Source organism: Aricia agestis, chromosome 22 (assembly GCF_905147365.1).
Source record: "Aricia agestis chromosome 22, ilAriAges1.1, whole genome shotgun sequence".
Classification (NCBI taxonomy): Eukaryota; Metazoa; Arthropoda; class Insecta; order Lepidoptera; family Lycaenidae; genus Aricia; species Aricia agestis.
This window is the reverse complement of record NC_056427.1, coordinates 2,338,131-2,356,429: the sequence shown is the minus strand read 5'-3', so window position 1 is coordinate 2,356,429 and position 18,299 is coordinate 2,338,131. Positions and strand designations below refer to the sequence as shown.

General features: G+C 39.2%; 1 protein-coding gene across 1 annotated transcript; it reads right to left on the bottom strand.

The window, feature by feature from the left end:
• Positions 1-4,252: 4,252 nt before the first annotated feature.
• Positions 4,253-17,898, bottom strand: LOC121738091 (puff-specific protein Bx42). The gene is made up of 13 exons (XM_042129927.1): positions 17,840-17,898; positions 17,454-17,605; positions 16,936-17,093; positions 15,633-15,815; positions 11,087-11,166; positions 10,382-10,563; positions 9,632-9,865; positions 9,055-9,193; positions 8,452-8,585; positions 7,903-8,047; positions 7,024-7,117; positions 5,887-6,031; positions 4,253-4,335 (listed from the first exon to the last, which is right to left on the bottom strand). The coding sequence occupies exons 1-12, from the start codon at positions 17,890-17,892 to the stop codon at positions 5,909-5,911; spliced, it is 1,677 nt and encodes a 558-aa protein (XP_041985861.1). The 5' UTR covers positions 17,893-17,898; the 3' UTR covers positions 4,253-4,335; positions 5,887-5,908.
• Between the last annotated feature and the right edge of the window lie 401 nt (positions 17,899-18,299).

Sequence of the window (18,299 nt, the reverse complement as noted above, 5' to 3'; positions counted from 1 at the left end):
CGATTGCAATAAGTACCCTGTAAAAGCGCCATCTATCGACACGCAAAACAACATGAATAGCGCCATCTATGCACGCGAGAAAACAACGCACGGTTTTGGAATGCTTGTACAATAAAGGCCTTATACAATCCATGACTAAATGCACTAAAATCATTCTAAAATCCACGCCTACGGTGGGATAATGTGTGATTTAGAATGGTTTCACCTGAGTATTCTGTTTTTGGTTGCATTTATTCGTTGCCCGTTGGTCATGGATTTCCGTTTTGTATGTCCACTGTATGCACAGTATGCGCTATTCCAGAAATGCATTAATGTTACAAAAGTATTGTTATAACAATAAATATCTTATAGAAATGTCGATTTTCATTTTAGAACCTCCCTCTTACAATGAACGGTAGGAACTCGCTCAACAACTCTCAGTTATACGAATCCTGTGTATGTCCATGGGCGTAAATGTGATGTCTGTCTATGTCATCATAGGTCCTTTTATCTTTATTTCTAGTTGATACCCGTTAATCGCAAGGGAACCGTATATTTTTCCGGAATTAAATGTAAGTATACAGGGTGTAACAAAAATAAGTGATAATACTTTAGGGGGTGTACGTGTTCCTTGTAGAGAGTTCACCGTGAAAGTAGCAGTTCTGAAAGACGAAAATTTTTCACTTTTGTATGGGCAAGGGTCCGAGCGTCACGAGTTTCCCCATACAAAAGTGAAAAAAATTTTGGTCTTTCAGCGCTGCTACTTTCACAGTGAGCTCTCTACAAGGAACACGTACACACCCTAAAGTATTATCACTTATTTTTGTTACACCCTGTATACATGTCCTTTCCCGGGACTCAAAGTATCTCTATACCAAATTTCAACAAAATCGGTTCAGCGGTTTGGGCGTGAAGAGGTAAGACAGGCACACTCGCATTTATAATATTAGTATGATGGACATGTATGGATTTATCATAATATACAGTGTGTTAGTGTAAACACCGTTATCCTTGAAACCATCAAATGAAACCGTCAAAATGAACAACTTTTTCTATGAGAATAATGCTGGGAACTCAAAAAAATCCGTCTTCATACCCATACAAATTGCCGATCCGGGCATCCTCATGGGTATGAAGACGGCATTTTTTGAGTTCCCAGCATTGTTCTCATAGAAAAAGTTGTTCATTTTGACGGGCTCATTTGATGGTTTCAAGGATAGCGGTGTTTACACTAACATCTTGTACACTTTTTTTGTACATTTTATACCATCCACTTCGAAATAAATAAAATACCAATAAAAACGGCAGTCTATTTGTATTTTGTACATTTATTACAAAATTGCTTATAGTTTTCCTTACACGTAACTCGCTATGGCCACGGACACGAAATCAGCGGCCAGCGGGGCGGCGGCGGTGCGAGAGCGACGCGTTCCAATGTATAGATTTATATGAACTGGCCTCGATGTTAGCGGTGCGGCGAACTAGACGGCATCCCGCGCCGCCGCTCCCGCCCCGCTGCCTGCAGAATGCGAGGGTGATGCCTAACGCTTTTAAGACAAAAAGGCCGGCATACATAAGTTGACGTAGGTAGCATAGACTTGTCTCATGATTAAAGGACGCTATCACAAAAATTAGCAGGTCAGTACGAATATCAACGTTAAGGACATTAAAATAACATTCAATATCAGCGCGCCTTGTACAGTGGTGGTTACGACGCTCGCCCCGTTCTTGATAGGGCGAAAATGTATGAAGAAATTTGAGAGCGTTTCTTGTTTTTCTTATAAATGGAAATGTTATTTATTTTCATATAAAATATTTAGCTATTCGTACAGGTGGCTACATAAGCAACATTTTTTTTGTATATTTATTTTCCGTAGTTCAGTGTATTTAGCTATAATGGTACCTAATAAAATCCCATTTTTTTTATCTTTTGCGATCATTGTGATGGTTAAAACAAACGTATTTATGTGAAAATTTTGTATGCGGCTATAAAAATTTTATGGTGTAGACGTGGAGATGAATGTATTTTATCTTTCATTTGAAACCAAAATATCCTCGCAGTTTGACTCTTAATTCTTTAAAACGGTACCTGAAAATCGCTGATATTTGGGAAAAAATGTTATAGCGTCCGGTCCTTAACTTCAATATTTATTTTCCATCGTTTAAGATAAAGCCATATTCTTGACCATAAGCAAGAATGCTTCATTGTTGAATGTACTCCGTAGTGATTATATTCTCTTTGCTCCGTTTCAGTGACTGTGACTTAAAATATGTAAACCAAAAAATTTACAACCCCGCCCAAATATGCATGGCCTCCTTAGTAATGCTAAAATTAACAATAATAATATAAATCACCCCCCGAATTCAATTCATTAACATTATTCAATCCAATTTGCATTTTACAATTATTCATAACTATAGAATATGGAGCGTAGATGGAGAACTATCTCTGTATGTAAAAAGTATCCGCTGAAATGCGTTAAATTAGGGTGGCGCTACAGTAGCAACAGGGTAAATTTTAAATCATTTAGCAGCTTTTAATTCAGCTATTTTAGGTTATATTTTAATATACTTACTACAATTTATATTTTGTCAGCTATTTTAGGTAATATTTGAATGTACTTCAATTTATATTTTGTCACCAACGGCTACAATCATTCCATACCCTTTGCTGCAGCTAGCGCCACTCTTGGAGGATTTTTCAACTGTTATTTATTGCGCACAGCTGGACACTTTTCAAATATCCCCCATATAAGATAGTTCTCCTCTATCTACCCTCCATACTATAGAAGAATTTTACCTCTACAGTTCGACAAGGCTTTATATGAACGTGGTGAGAAAAGGAACTAAACGCTTCTATCATACAAAAACGTCATTTTTGACATGTGTCTGACAGTTCTCCTTTACCAGCAGCGCTCCCGTCAATGTCACCCACGTTCATTTAAAGCCTTGTCGAGCTGTACAAAATGTGACAAAACTTTTGTAACTAAAGTAAGAATTTACTCATTAAAGTTCATTATTGTTGCAAAAAATTGCCTTTAAAAATTATAGTTACTCTTTAGTAATAACCTAATATGCATAGACCAAAAATATTACAGGAATTTTTAGTATTACCAGCGAAAAATGTAATATTATTATGTCTTTATTAGGCACAAAAGCTCACAAAATATACATTTTTTGGTTTATTAAAGATTAACATGCTATGCAAAAATATCAGTAACAAAAGAGAAATAATTATTATTCTAGTAGGTATGTGGAAAAAATATTTCTAAATTTTAAAACTTTTTTCTTAAGCAGGTTAAAAGGGCCCATGCACGACAGGACTGCGCGGCAGTCCTGCCGTGAATGGGCCCTTTAAGACACAAAACGCACGCAATTAATCATTTTTATTGCTGTTAGGCATCCATTACACGGTAGGGTTTGCTGTCAGTTTTACCACAGTCATGGCTGCAACTGATGGATAACCTACCGTGTAAAGCGTGACAGACGGTTGCATGAAGTTGACTGACGAAAATCTGGATATCTCGATTTTTGCTTCATGCAAGCATCAGTCACGAATTTTGAGCGAGTGTTGTCACATCTGACAAAATAGGAAAAAATTAGAAACATATACCTTTGAAAAATTTGGCTTTGACTGACATAAAACTGAAAAGAATTGAGTGACGTCCACACTGTGAATTTTTCTGTTCGTCAAGGGCATGCTTTATTTTGACATAACGCGACCAAATTACGTAGGTCCTCCATCTTCCTATGAATCAACTTCTCTGATAGTACTTTTACTAGTAAGGGAGTAGGAATAGATTTACTCAACTCTAAAGGTTAACACATATCAACTCGGAAAGGGATCGGCACCGTATCGCCTCGAGCCGTTCAATATTGTTTGTATGAAACTCCCTACTGCAACGCACACTATAGCGGAACCGTAGCGTAATCGCCTCGCCTCGAAAGGGGACAGTAAAGATATTAAAAAATGAATTTTTGTCAGTTGCGGTCGCTTGCTTTACCTTAAATATAACTTACGGCCGTTCCCAGTATTTGATCTATCTCTGGTTTTGCCCTACTAGAGATAGGTATAGCTCACATTAGACATTAGAGACATATATTTTATGTCAATTCAATGTTAGCTGCGATCGGTTGTATTTCAAACCAGAGATAGATTGATGGAACGGCCGTTACTATCCGACATCGAACAAATTTTGAAACCTACCGTTCCATTCTCTTGTCTATACGAAATTGTACGGAACACAATTTTTACTATAGTGAAAGACGAATATACGTCATAATATTATTATTCATACAACTAAATAATTACAAACTATACAAGGCATGTGATAGTAACCGGACCAATGCACCAATCTGTAACAAAAAAAAATTAAACTTCACCAAAACTTTTATGAAATTTAATGCTTATTTAGGGCAGACCATTGGATAACAACAAATCTGTATTTTAAAGCTATTTATAATATTATGTTGTTTAACTTATTAATTGAGGGTGATAACCAGAGATCGGAATTGGGTGTGTGAAAATACCTAAAGTTTGCAGCGGGACATAATATGGAGCTGTTACAACCACTTAAGTTAAACCGGTTTTGGATTTTACCGGTTCAGTTTTGTATTTTTTTTAACATGTTCCTTACCTTTGAAACACCGAACTATAAACATTTACAAGCTGCTTATACAGTTCTAAATTAATTTTCTAGTCTCAATTTTTCTTTGTCGGCCAAACACAGAATTTTACATGTCTGCAAAATGCTAATGTGGTTTTAATCTTTTTTTGACCTGTATCTTAAGTCATAGAATACCTAATGTATTCTATGACAGTGTTAAAATTTAACTCCGTTGAGGTCAAGTAAGCAGGGCAAGTAAAAACGGAGCGACGCCATTAAATTGAACACTGCGCTTACATGCGCGAAAATGTTCGTTTTCCTTGCATCAATCTGTAGCAAAACTTTTTAACTTAAGATACAGGTCAAAAAAAGATTAAAACCACATTAGCATTTTGCAGACATGTAAAATTCTGTGTTTGGCCGACAAAGAAAAATTGAGACTAAAAAATTAATTTAGAACTGTATAAGCAGCTTGTAAATGTTTATAGTTCGGTGTTTCAAAGGTAAGGAACATGTTAAAAAAAATACAAAACTGAACCGGTAAAATCCAAAACCGGTTTAACTTAAGTGGTTGTAACAGCTCCATATTATGTCCCGCTGCAAACTTTAGGTATTTTCACACACCCAATTCCGATCTCTGGTGATAACTTACACCTCATACATTTTATAAAATAATATCTTACAAAAAGTATGAGGTAAAAAAGTATGAACATGATGATTGAAGTTTTATTTTGTTTCTGACGGGCATTTTGTGTTTGTACTATGCACTATAGCAATCTATTCCATACTTTAATGAATGAATGATTTTATTAATTTGACGACCTCTGTGGTTCAGTTGATGGGCTGTTGGTGGCTCAAGCCGGGGGACGCGGGTACGAATCCCGCCGACGGAACATAAAAGTTCCTGGGTCATGGATGTGTATTAAATATGTGTATCATATTATAAAAATCTGTATAGTATAAAAGTATTTAATATATTTCCGTAGGCCGTAACACAAGTCCTTCAGGTACTTACCATGGGGCCAGACTGACGTGGTGGGAAGCGTCCATAGATATTATTATTATTATAATGCGAAAGTGTGTCCATCCGTCTGACTGTTAGTTATCTCTTCACGCCCAAACCACTGTACTGATTTTGCTGAAATTTTGATTGGAGATACTTTGGGCCCCGGGAAAGAACGTCTAAGGATACTTTTTATCCCATAAAATGTACGGTTCCCACGCTATAAACGACTTTTGGCGCAAGAGAGTTGCGGGCGTCATCTAATATTAATTTATATCTATAAATATCAACGTGTACCGGCATAGTTCCTGCTGCCGGCTCAGTCGCGTCGGCGCTTCGCGGGCGGCTCGTGTCTCTTGCCCTTGTCCGCGCGTTTCGCCTCGCTCAAGAACCGATCGAGACCGAAGGGATCGAATTCGGCGTCAGCGGCGCGGCCTCGGGACTGGAAAAGAGATAGAAGTATATAGCAGGGTTTCCCCAAGTGCCGCCATGACCCTTGAGTGGATCGTCCATCATTATCAGAAACGTGAGGTTAACGTGGGAGAGCCATGCTTCGGCACGAATGGGCCGGCTCGACCGGAGAAATACTACGGGCTCACAGAAAATCGGCGTGAAACAGCGCTTGCGCTGTGTTGCCCTATTCCCTTCCCTACCCTCCCTTATTACCCTATTCCCTCTTAAAAGGCCGGCAACGCGCCTGCAGCTCTTCTGATGCTGCGAGTGTCACTGGCTGACGGAAGTTGCTTTCCATCAGGTGACCCGTTTGCTCATAAAAAAATCATTAAAAGTGAGGCATCCATTTCGAATGATTATTTTTGAAATAATTAGCAAATAGGTAGAACGCCGTGATAAAATACTAAAATTATCTGCGCCGCTCTAATAATAGTGTCAAATACTATAGAGAACATGCGGGAACTGTAAGTCGCAACCTCAGCAGGCCTAGCATGGTCACCACAGAAAAGGTTTCTTTCTACGGAAGAATAGACAAAGTGACAGTTAGACAAGACAATCTGACAGTTAGACAATGGAAATCCGCCATTTTGTCTACTTTCCCATGTCTACTGTTGTTATGCTAGCCTTGCTGGTCGCAACACATATCGAGTAATGGATTTGTGACGCCATTAGGCAGCACTCTCTTTGAAATAACTAGTAATAAGAGTATGGTTAGTTTCATTCATTGTAAAATACTTAGCTAATTATTGTATAGCGGATTTTCAAAATTAACGCTTTTAGAACGTGCCCGTTACTACAATAATTTCTTCGTAATTAAAAAAAAAAAGATAAATTACGACAACGTCCGTTAGTATAGCGTAGTTTAATATAAAACAAAATATATATTTTGTTGTAATATTATCATAATTTAAGTTATTTTTATTGTATCTGTAATAGTAAGTAAGCTGCAAATAAATAATTATTCTATTCTATTCTAAATACCTGATCCTCTTTAGGGGCGTCCCGTTCGAACTGCACGGGCCCGGCGCGCGTGTTGCTGCTGCTCGTGCCCGCAAACTCCTTGTCAGCCACGAAACTGGAATATCACCACAATCAAAATTACTATCTGTGGTGGTACCCGCAATTAGCAAAACCTTCCTGCATCGCGCTATCGAAGTTTTCTGAGCGCGTCGGTATATATACGACAGCTGAGATGTATCACGGGGGCTCCGGCCTGACTGGGCATACCACCTCGCTCGGTCGGAAGATCTTCCTTTGCGGCCGCCACGCACATTTCCACATACCTAATTTATAGTTTCATACGAACATTATACGTACGCAAAAGTGAAAGTTTACGTACGTACGTGCGTAAGAAAAGAAGGCTACCATTTGCGGAAAAATGTACGGTTCCCACGAAATTAATACGAAGAACGTCTAGTATGTAAAATGCATAATTTTGCTCACCGTCTAGTATTAGCGATTTGGAGACCAATTCTCCTATATAATTATATCTTGGCACGAGTGGGTCACTAGATACAGGCTCCCACTGAGTCCTGATTGTTTGATACTTTTTTTTTTTTATCTTTTTATTTTACAGATGCTTTTAACACTCAGTGTTAATGTCAGCCTCATAGGTGAATACAGTGTACCCTACATAAGAGACAGATCCAAATAACTATATAATTTTATTGCCTCTGGGGACAACGGCTCCGAAAGTACACTATTGATCCGTCCATTGTGCAGGCAGCCAAAGTCACCTAAGAGCCTTGATCTTAGCTTGATACTTTGAGTCCCGGGAAAGGACATACGATACTTTTTATCCCCGAAAAATGTACGGTTCCCGCCCGCAATCATCATCCATTATAAATTAATATCTCTTACCGTCTAGTATTAGCTATGGTCTCCAAATCCCCTCCATAGTTGTCCGCATCCTTGGACCGCGTGGGTCGGTATATGTGGGCGCCCACTGAGTCTTGGTTGCGCCAGGGTTTGTCGTATACAGTGTAAGCCTCGTCGTCACCGTAACCTAGAAAATATAAATAAATCTTTAAAAATAATGTAATAGATTAAAATACTAAAAAACACGCTAGAGATCGGCTATCTTGGATATCTGCCATGTTGGATTTAAGTCACGTGATTATTTTTTACGTATTCCTGACAGCAAACCCTTTCATTTGATATCCTTATAATGGGGTGCATTTCAAATAACCTGCCCGCCATCTTGGGGAGGCCGCCATATTGGATTTGTAATGACATTTCTTAGCTAGTCATGTATTGTCATCAGAACTCAGAGCGTGTGCAAAATTTCATCTTAATCGAAGACCGGGAAGTGGGTCAAATTAAGAAAGAAGAAGTGGAGAGGTAACAGACAGAAAGACACACTTTTGCATTTATAGTATAGATATTCCGGGGGTTTTCCCCAACACTCACCGCTATCCATGCCTTTGCTGTTATTAAACAGTCGCTGGTCGAACATGCTCTCCGCCCCTGCATTGTTCTTCGCCGGCAGACCGAGAGCGATCTGTTCTGATATGTCGCGCTCGCGGTCTTTGGCTAGTTTGGATCTGAAAAAAAAGAAATTTAAAAACTTGAGAGGTGTCAAGGGACACTCGGATGGAACGAAGTTATTTCTTATATGTACCTGTACCTTATGTAGTACAAAAAACTTGCACTCAACAAAAAAAGAGAGAGAAAGACTATACAACTATAGCAATAAGCACAGACATAGTTCAAGATAGATACCGCATGTCCCGCGAAGTGTATACCTACATGCGGTATCTATGTTGACAAACGCCTGGACCGATTTCGATGTTTTTTTTTTTTTTGAAAGCTGACTTAATCGGGAGTGTTGTTAGGAATAGTTCATCATCATCAATCTGCTCAATGCTGTAGAATTTTGGATTTCATCTCTCTTCTCTTTCTCTCAGTTCCTGTCACTCAGCCTCTCCCTGTGTCTCTCTTGGCGCAGCTTGTCTCTCTCCGCCGTATGTGTATGTGTGTGTGTGTGTGTACTCATAGTCACATCTCTCTGACCTCTTGTCGGGCGCGGCGCGCGCTATGTTTCTATCTCTCTGCCTCTCCCTGTGTCTCTCCTGGCGCAGCTTGTCTCTCTCCGCGGCGCCCTCTGCCGTCTCCTCCGCCGGTTCCGGTTCCTCCTCGGGACCACGTATACCTGGTGGGTGGGGGCTGATTAGCTTACTCTAGTAAAAATGCTTATCTAAATATTTTATTCTTAAAGTAGAATATTTGAAGACGTGGAAAACTAACAATTTAAAAATTGACATTTTTTTGACCAAAATTTTGAAATGATTTTAAATAAAAAAACGTGGATTGTATTAGCTGGATAGTAAAGTAAGTTGAAGGGTTGGTTCAAATTATAAGTGAAGGCCTTATCACTAACACATTCGAAAACTGGGTAGTTCTGGAAATATTACATACATACGGGTCGATATTGATACCCTCCTTTTTATTCCAAGTCGGTTAAAAATGTATGGAATGTCATAGCGCATTCTTAATTCTCGTGGTTCTAGCGATGCGTTAAGTCAAATCGTAAATTTTTGACATCAAACTATCAAATTTTTGACTAAGTACCCTGGTCATCACAACTCACCAGCCCTATGGTCTCTCGCCCTCTGCGCCAGCATCCTCAAATGCTCCTCCTTCTTCTCCTTCTCTCTCTGCGCCAATCTCCTCTCGAGCTGAGCTCTCGCCTCCACCGCCTCCCTGGCCTTCCTGTCAGCTATGTAGAGAGCTTCGGCCAACTTGGAGAAGTTCTCATTGATATGGACTTGCTGAAGACCACGGCCGTCCGCCGCGAGACGCTTGTCCAGTGGTATCGTGTAACCTGAAAATTTAAAAAGTAGAAACGTCAAAATATTGATTACTTATGGTCATAATAATTATGACGTTTGAACTTTTTAAAAGTCAAATAAGTATAAACGTCCAAACATTACAAGGCCATTTTTAAGAAGAAGAAGAACTTTTTAAAAAGCTTAAACATTAAAAATTGTGATCACTCATATAAAATAAACTTTATCAATAATTATGGTCATCAAAGTTCCATAATAAGGGGGCTACACAGTACGGTGCAGCGGTGGAATGAACTTTCGCCAGCAGTATTTTCGGACCAATACGAATCTGAGATGTGTGAGAGTGTATACTCTCCTGTTGAAGTCTCCCCTTCAAGAAGAGAGTGTATTCGCTCTCTTAAGGTTATTGGCGTGCAACTCTTCTGATGTTGCGAGTGTCCATGGGCGACCCGCAACGGTAGTTGCTTTGCTTTATGATGCTGTTTGTTCGTTTGCCCCCTAAATCGATAAAAAAGGGTGGGAGTGACGTCACTACACTAGTACACACTCACCCTTGGCGTTCTTCCAGTGCGACACGCACGGCGGAACCTTCCAGTCCCTCTGCTGGCGGACGGACACGCGGCGCGGGGGGGAGTGCAGCACGGGCGCGGGGGGAGAGGGGGCCGCGCGGGGGATCTTCCGGTTGATCTGGAATCGGGGGGGCTCCATCGGGTCGGATTGGGCTTCCACCATCCTGGAATGAGACTTTGTCAGACGTGGGAATAAAATATTATCAATATTATGCGAAAATAAATAAAGTTTTCGAGCAATCAATGAATTTCGGAGCAACGGAGTTGCGGTAATCTTGAAAAAAAAATCCAACGTGAGAACGAATCTTTCCCTCCCCTCCGATCGCTCTAATTTCTTCTCCTATTCCTTTACTGTTCATGCAGTTAGATTATGGAATTCCCTTCCCCACACCATTCGTGACAGCCCTTCCTTCGCTGTCGAAACGAGCACTACCTCAGCAATGAATCCTAAAACTTATTAAATATATAAATATATATATATATATATATATATATATATATATATATATATATATATATATATATATATATATATATATATATATATATGGCATTTTAATTGAATTTTTCGGAACGAAAAAGGATCGGAACTTCACCTTCAGTTTATCTCCACTATACTTTCGCATTTCTACTGGTGGCCGTGCTAGCTCGGCTGGTCTAGGACTTAGGTAATAAACAAAACCTCACCTGATCACTCTCTGCTTGGCCCCCGAGTTGAAAGCCCCGCCCTGCTGGGCCGGCGTGTACCTGATGTATTGTGCTGGCGCCTACAACATAATGTACTATCAGCGAAACATATAGTGATGTGTTCTTCTCTTGTACGCAGTAGCGGCGTTAGGGGGGGCTGACACTAGACGACCGCCCAGGGCGCCGGATTAAAAGGGGCGCCGTTTTATGCTCTACATACCAGCTCCCTGAGCGCTGATGAAATCTCGCTCAGGGCACTGGTAGTGCGAAAACCGGCACTGCTTGTACGTGAGAAGATGGAGTTACAAAGCAAATCACATAAATAAAATAGGGAATGCAATCTCGTTTTTACAATATCTCGGCCTGTTTAACGAGATTAATCTCGGTCTACAAAAGGCGAGATCTCGCGAGATTAACGAGATTGTACCCCAAAATAGAAATGTCAAAATAATCAAAGGAAATCGCACAAACGCGAGATGAGAGACGAGAGGGACAGCCATGCTTCGGCACGAATGGGCCGGCTCGACCGGAGAAATACCACGTTCTCACAGAAAACCGGTGTGAAACAGCGCTTGCGCTGTGTTTCGCCGAGAGAGTGAGTTTACCGGAGGCCCAATCCCTTACCCTATTCCCTTCCCTACCCTCCCCTATTCCCTTCCCATCCCTACCCTCCCCTATTACCCTATTCCCTCCTAAAAGGCCGGCAACGCACCTGCAGCTCTTCTGATGCTGCGAGTGTCCATGGGCGACGGAAGTTGCTTTCCATCAGGTGACCCGTTAGCTTGTTTGCACCTTTATTTCATAAAAAAAGGGATTCGAGATCTCGCCGCCTCGAAGCCAGTTACTTAACTATTTTCATAGTAAAACCTTGGTGGTCTAATTTGGCAGGGACCAATCAGACTGATGGTCCGACAAACAAGAAGATCCATGCATCAATCCTGTTATTGATTTTTTGCAAGTCAAGTTGGTCCCTGTCCCACTTGGTTAAAAGCACTTTAAGGTCCACTTGCGCAGATTCCAGGTTTAAGTTAAATAGTGTGTTATCTCTTACATTCTTCATATATTTTACGAAAGACATAATGTTTAATCCGGGGTTAACTTTAACCCAGATCTGCGCAAGTGGGCCTAAAAATAGGTGTTGCACACTGGCCTAGTTTTATAAAACTACTAGATGTCCCGCGCGGCTTCGCCCGCGTAAATTAGGAATTTTACAGAAACCGTACATTTTCCCATAAAAAATATTTTCCCCGTTTTTCCCGCATTTTCCTGAGTTTCTTCGGTCGTATTAGTCTTAGCGTGATAATATATTATATAATATAGCCTATAGTCTTACTCGATAAATGATCAATCTAACACTGAGATAAGTTTTTAAATCGGACCTGTAGTTCCTGAGATTGACGCGTTCAAGCAAACATACGCTTCAATGTTATTATATTAGGTAGGTATAGATTTTTTTTATCTATGGACGCTTCACACCACGTCAGTCTGGCCCCGTGGTAAGTACCTGATGGACTTGTGTTACAGGTACCAGACAACGGAAATATATTTAATACTTTTATACTATACATATATTTAAGATTTTTATTATATGATACACATATTTAATACACATCCATGACCCAGGAACTTTGAAAACTTTTTGTTCCGTCGGCGGGATTTGAACCCGCAACCTCCGGCTTGAGCTACCAACGCGCTCACCACTGAGCCACAGAGGTCGTCAATCTATTTTTGGAAATAAAATAAAGATTTTTTTTTAATTATCGCTTGACAAACTCGAGTCTCGATCTAAAAGACTATGAAATGGTATAATATGGCAGTGATGATGATGATGATGATGATGAATGTAATTTGCATAGTAGCATATGGTTCCTGTTCTTAAAACAACGCCGAAACTCCCAAACTTGTATCTATAAAGAATCAGGAGTTCTCTCAGCACCTTCCGAACCACGGTATACCAGGTATATCTCGGTGCAAAATCTTACTTGTTGGTAGCATATGCTTAGAATACTTCTCACGAAACCGAAGTCACCACACGTTTCCCTATAAGTTTTGAGGAGTTCCCTCGATTACTTATGGATCCTTCATCAGATCACCACTTTTGTGAATATAAAAATCGGGTAACATACGGCGGAGTAATCGTTGAATATAAGAAAACGAACATAACACCTCCCCCATTTTGAAAGTCGGTTAAAATTGTAGCCTATGTGTTATTCTGATGTATAAGCTATATTATTGTAAAGTTTCATTAAAATCCGTTCAGTAGTTTTTGCGTGAAAGAGTAACAAACATCCATACATCCACACATCCATACATCCAAACAAACTTTCGCCTTTATAATATTAGTAGGATGTAGCCTATAATAATATATTATCACGCTAAGACCAATAGAAGCGGAGCACCAATGAAGAATGTTTCAAAATCGGGTGATTTTTCCTATAGTGCTGCGTAAACGATAAAAGTTTCGCAAAAATTGGCAGAATTTTCTTTATTTACCCATGAATTAGTTACTCTCTCGGGTCTGTGGCTGTTTGGTTGTTCGTTTTGTTCGGTGTTGCTACTCGTATGTGTCTGTGCGGATGATTTTCTTGCTCTCTGTATTCGATGCCTATCCCTATCCTGGCTGAGGCGAGCCTCACGCTCTACAGATGATTCTCTTTCTCTCTGTATTCGATTTCTATCACTATTCTGGCTGAGGCGAGCCTCACGCTCTACAGACGATTCTCTTTCTCTCTGTATTCAATTTATATCACTATTCTGGCTGAGGCGAGCCTCACGCTCTACAGACGATTCTCTTTCTCTCTGTATCCGAATTCTATCATTTTTCCGACTGAGGCGAGCCTCACGCTCTACAGACGATTCTCTTTCTCTCTGTATCCGATTTCTATCACTATTCTGGCTGAGGCGGGTCTCACGTTCCGTTGACGATTCTTCATCTCTTGCTGAACGTGCTCTTTTGGCATTCACTGTACTACGACCTATGTTCGAACGACGACGTCTTCCAGGCATGATCGTATAGTAATACCCACAAAGCAACAAATAACCCAATCGCAAAGCAAAAACAAAAGTCCGTTTTTCTAACCAAGTCAAATATATTTTTATCGACAATTCAGAAACCAAAGAACCAGAAACAATGAATATCTGAAAGAAAGCGCTGTGGTTGCTCCTCTGCGTTACCGTCTGCACAACCACACAATGACGAAATACACTATGTACTACAATAACATAAGCCCGAAGCTTATGAGAGCCCCCGGCCGGTTCCGCCGTAACCGCTATGTCCCTCGGCCGCCGCCGCGCGACATATTTTTTGATTCCGCGTAAGTTTATACGTTTGAAAACTTCTAAAGTATTGATCGAAATTGTATAGTGTAAAAGACAATTATAATCTACATTTAATGTCTTAGCTTCCAAACATGTTTATTTGGATAAGGGTTAATGTTGTAAATTGTTAAAATCGCTTCGTAAATAAGCCATTATTTTTCGTAAAAAGTAAAGAACAAAAATGGCTATTGTGAGTTATCCCTAAGAAATAGACATATACCATCGCGGACTTTTTTGTTTACCTTATTAAGGTGTACAATACTGTAGTACATTATTTTGATCTATCTCGTAGGGTTTAGCCAGCGTTTGCAATATAAACGCAAAAAAATGAATTTATTTACGACATAACCTTAGAAACCTCTAAAATTATCAGTGTTTCTCTACCATATTATGCATATGTTATACATATAAACCTTCCTCTTGAAACACTCAATCTATTAAAAAAAACCGCATCAAAATCCGTTGAGTAGTTTTAAAGATCTAAGCATACATACACACATACATACAGACAGCGGAAAGCGACTTTGTTTTATACTATTTAGAGATGGATGGGAAACTACTGTATGCTGTCAGAATTATTGTGTTGTATTTTTCCTGTTATACACAACTAAGTGATAATACTTTAGGGTGTGTATATTGTGTTCCTTGTAGAGAGTTCTCTGTAAAAGTAGTAGTGCTGAAAGAGCAAATTTTTTTGTGATCTGTATAATTTTATGGAATGCAATTAAGTATATCATAATATTAATACGCGAACGAAAAACTTTGTAACCCTTTTTACGAAAAATGGGGAAACGTATGTGCATGAAACTTTGCACAGTTATAGTTTATATGGTGAAGGAGTGCACCAAACTAATATTATTTTGAAATGATGCTTTTATCATAAATTTTTTTAACAAATAAAACATTACACACACTACAACACACACACATGAGAAATGACAGATTTTTGAGTGACAAGCCTATACATACGAATTATACTCTTTTATTTATGGTTGAAGTCTGTTGACAACAAGTTGACAAATTGAAAATGGATTATAGTTTTTTTTATTGAATGTAAGATACTATTAGACAATACTTACACGGCCAGTCTGAGATCAGGCAAGTCAACAAGTCAAAGTCAATATTTTTTACAAAATTTAGGTAGTAGTCCTAATGTCGTTGAAACTAAGGTCGAATTTCGACCACTGGGCGATCTCTAGTTATTATTAATCTGTAAAACTCAACTCACAGCTTTTGGTGCAGCCTTAACGGGCAACGCCGCTGATATCTTGGCATTTGTCAATTTCTCTAAAGCCAGTTTAGTCTTTTCAGTGATATCCTGGATGTCATCTTCTGATGGTTTCTGCATTGTTGGATCGTCTTCCGCTAAGACTTCCGCGGGCAGCAGATCTGTCAGTTTGGAGTAGATTATCTGGAAGTAAATGTCTAATTAGACAGTAGAAAAACTGTACTGCTACATAAACACTGAGTTCTAAAGCACTCCCTAGACTTTTTTTTTTCAGAATTCAGCATTATATGCGTTACGTGCTGTAATGCACGCATGATCGTTTATTGTAGTGATTGATGCAAATGACATGCAAACTATGTGCTATACATTGACAAGTTCTTTAATTTTTTGTCCTGCAATATGTGCATTACATGCACGCATAATCGTTTCGTAACGTTCGCGATCGGTATGTAATGCAACAGTTATTATTAATACCGTCACCTAAATGCATGTAATGCTGAATAACCGTTTAGGGAGCACTTAAGTTTTTTAGACGTATGTTACATGTTCAGTTTATTATCAAATAAAATTATCGTCAATCTCAGACTGATGCTAGATTGATGACAGAATAATGGCTAAAAAGTATGTACATAATAAAGAAATGATCAGTCTGTCAATCAACTGGTTAGACATTCAATTTTGTGTCAACCTCACCAGATTAATGAACTGAACTGATAATAAAATTTAGCATGTGACCTACGACTTAGAAAAATTTGTCATAAACATAAGTTATATTTTGGATTTTGGGAGTTGAGATTTTGGTAATAGACCTTCATTCTCAATAACAAATGGCCATTTTTAACAGCTTTACTCAAATGTTATAGGCAAAATATCCTAAACCAATCTTGATGTGATTTGTCAATGTAGACCTCTTGAAATGACCAACATTTTTAAAACCACTATTGTCACAAAAATTTTCTAGAGCTAAAGCACATTGTGGGATTCAAACCAGAGGCCAATGACCCTATAAGCAATGGCCCTACTTTTCAAGAAGCAAAAACCCTAAGTTTTTATTTTACAATAGATATTCTATTGTGTTTCGTTCACCGGTGAGCGTATGGGGTTTGATGAATTAATTCATGTCTACAACTGAAAATTTGCATGTGTCTATGAACGTACTTCCTCACGTACGTGAAATGATCTTTTCTATTTTAACTATTCCAAAACTCCCAATATTAAACATATGTAGTTACATCAATTTTTTTTTTTTTTTTTTAACGCCCTTTTGGTTTGAAGCCCACTACATTATAATTTTAAATCTTACTTTGTCTGCACTGTGTCCCTGTCGCGCAATAGCCGAGTACTTCACACGACCGGACTCGTCTAGCTGTACGGCCAGGGCGTTGGACATACTCTCCTTCCCTCGAGCGCCCATGCCGAGGGGGTACTGAGCGACGTGGATCTCGGGGAACGCTCCACCATCTGAACAATAAAAATGTCATGATGTTCAGTGGAATGTCATATACACAAAATACGAAGCCTTTACCCATCAATCCGCAAGCAGCACCCGGCTGTCGCATGACAGTTGAAAATATATTGTGTCTGCGATTCCCACGATCAAGGTATGTAAATAATAAACAGATAAAAAAAAGGACTTTATCCATTTTACTGTCTCCATCTTGTACTTTTAAGAAGCTGTTGAAAAGACAATAGTACAACATGGATATGTTGATCCTGCATTGTTTATAATAAGGCAGTGGCTTCTTTTATATGCAGAAATATTTTCATTACATATAATCATCGAGAAACACAGTAACTCGTACTTTCTGGACACTTATTTACCTCCAAAATCTTCTTCTGTTCTCGGAACCCATCCCTTTCTTTGCCCATAAGGGGGGACGCTAGTCTGTGACACTACCAACGCACTGCCGATCCTCTGGGCCTTCCGTTCGTCATCGCGATCCCATACCTGCTGCACTGGAGCAGGCAACAAACTGAAAGAATAAGCTTATTTAATGTATAAAGAGCAGTTAATAAGCCTGCAAAATCTCTAAAGCGCAGAAATAACGATGTATTCACGGATTGCAAATGCACCATCAACAAAGCACACTACACAGCACTGACGGCTTATAGCTCCTAATTTTTGAATTGTGAAGTAAAAAATATTGTTACTGCATCTAGAAACAGAAATATTGGTTATAAATACGATAAAATAAACAAAATCACACCTCGACAATGACGCCATTTTGCAACATATGAATTTTGACATTGACGTAAGCATCAGTGGCCATTAGAATCTTCTTTTTCTTCTTTCTTCGGTGCGAAAGAAGGGTATTTACCACATATGATGTACCATGCACGGTCAGGTTAAAATTTAAATTAAAACTCACTCAATGTCCAATGATAATAATATTAGTTTCTTATGTCAATGATCATTGCCCATGTATTACACAAGAGCATTTTTGGTAGAGCGGTAAAAAAATTTATCTGTATCTAGAAACTTAAAACTAGCATTTTAATGTGTAACGCTTCTAAGTCCTAACTCCTAAGTTACATATTCGAGTGTTCATTTTCCATAATTTAGTTTGGAAGATCCTGCTGGTATGGACCCTGCAGGCTGCAGGTCGAGGCACAGTTGAGGTAACGCAGTATTCAGTAACGCTATTAGAGTTTTCGACATCTGAACTG

Bases quoted from the DNA above. Each gene is read 5' to 3' on its own strand.
- LOC121738091 (XM_042129927.1), bottom strand. From the start codon at position 17,892: ATGCTTACGTCAATGTCAAAATTCATATGTTGCAAAATGGCGTCATTG. The intron at 15,816-16,935 runs GTAAGATTTAAA...ATTTACTTCCAG, and splicing joins AGGGACACAGTGCAGACAAA to ATAATCTACTCCAAACTGAC. The intron at 6,032-7,023 runs GTATTTAGAATA...TCTCTTTTCCAG, and splicing joins ACGCCCCTAAAGAGGATCAG to TCCCGAGGCCGCGCCGCTGA.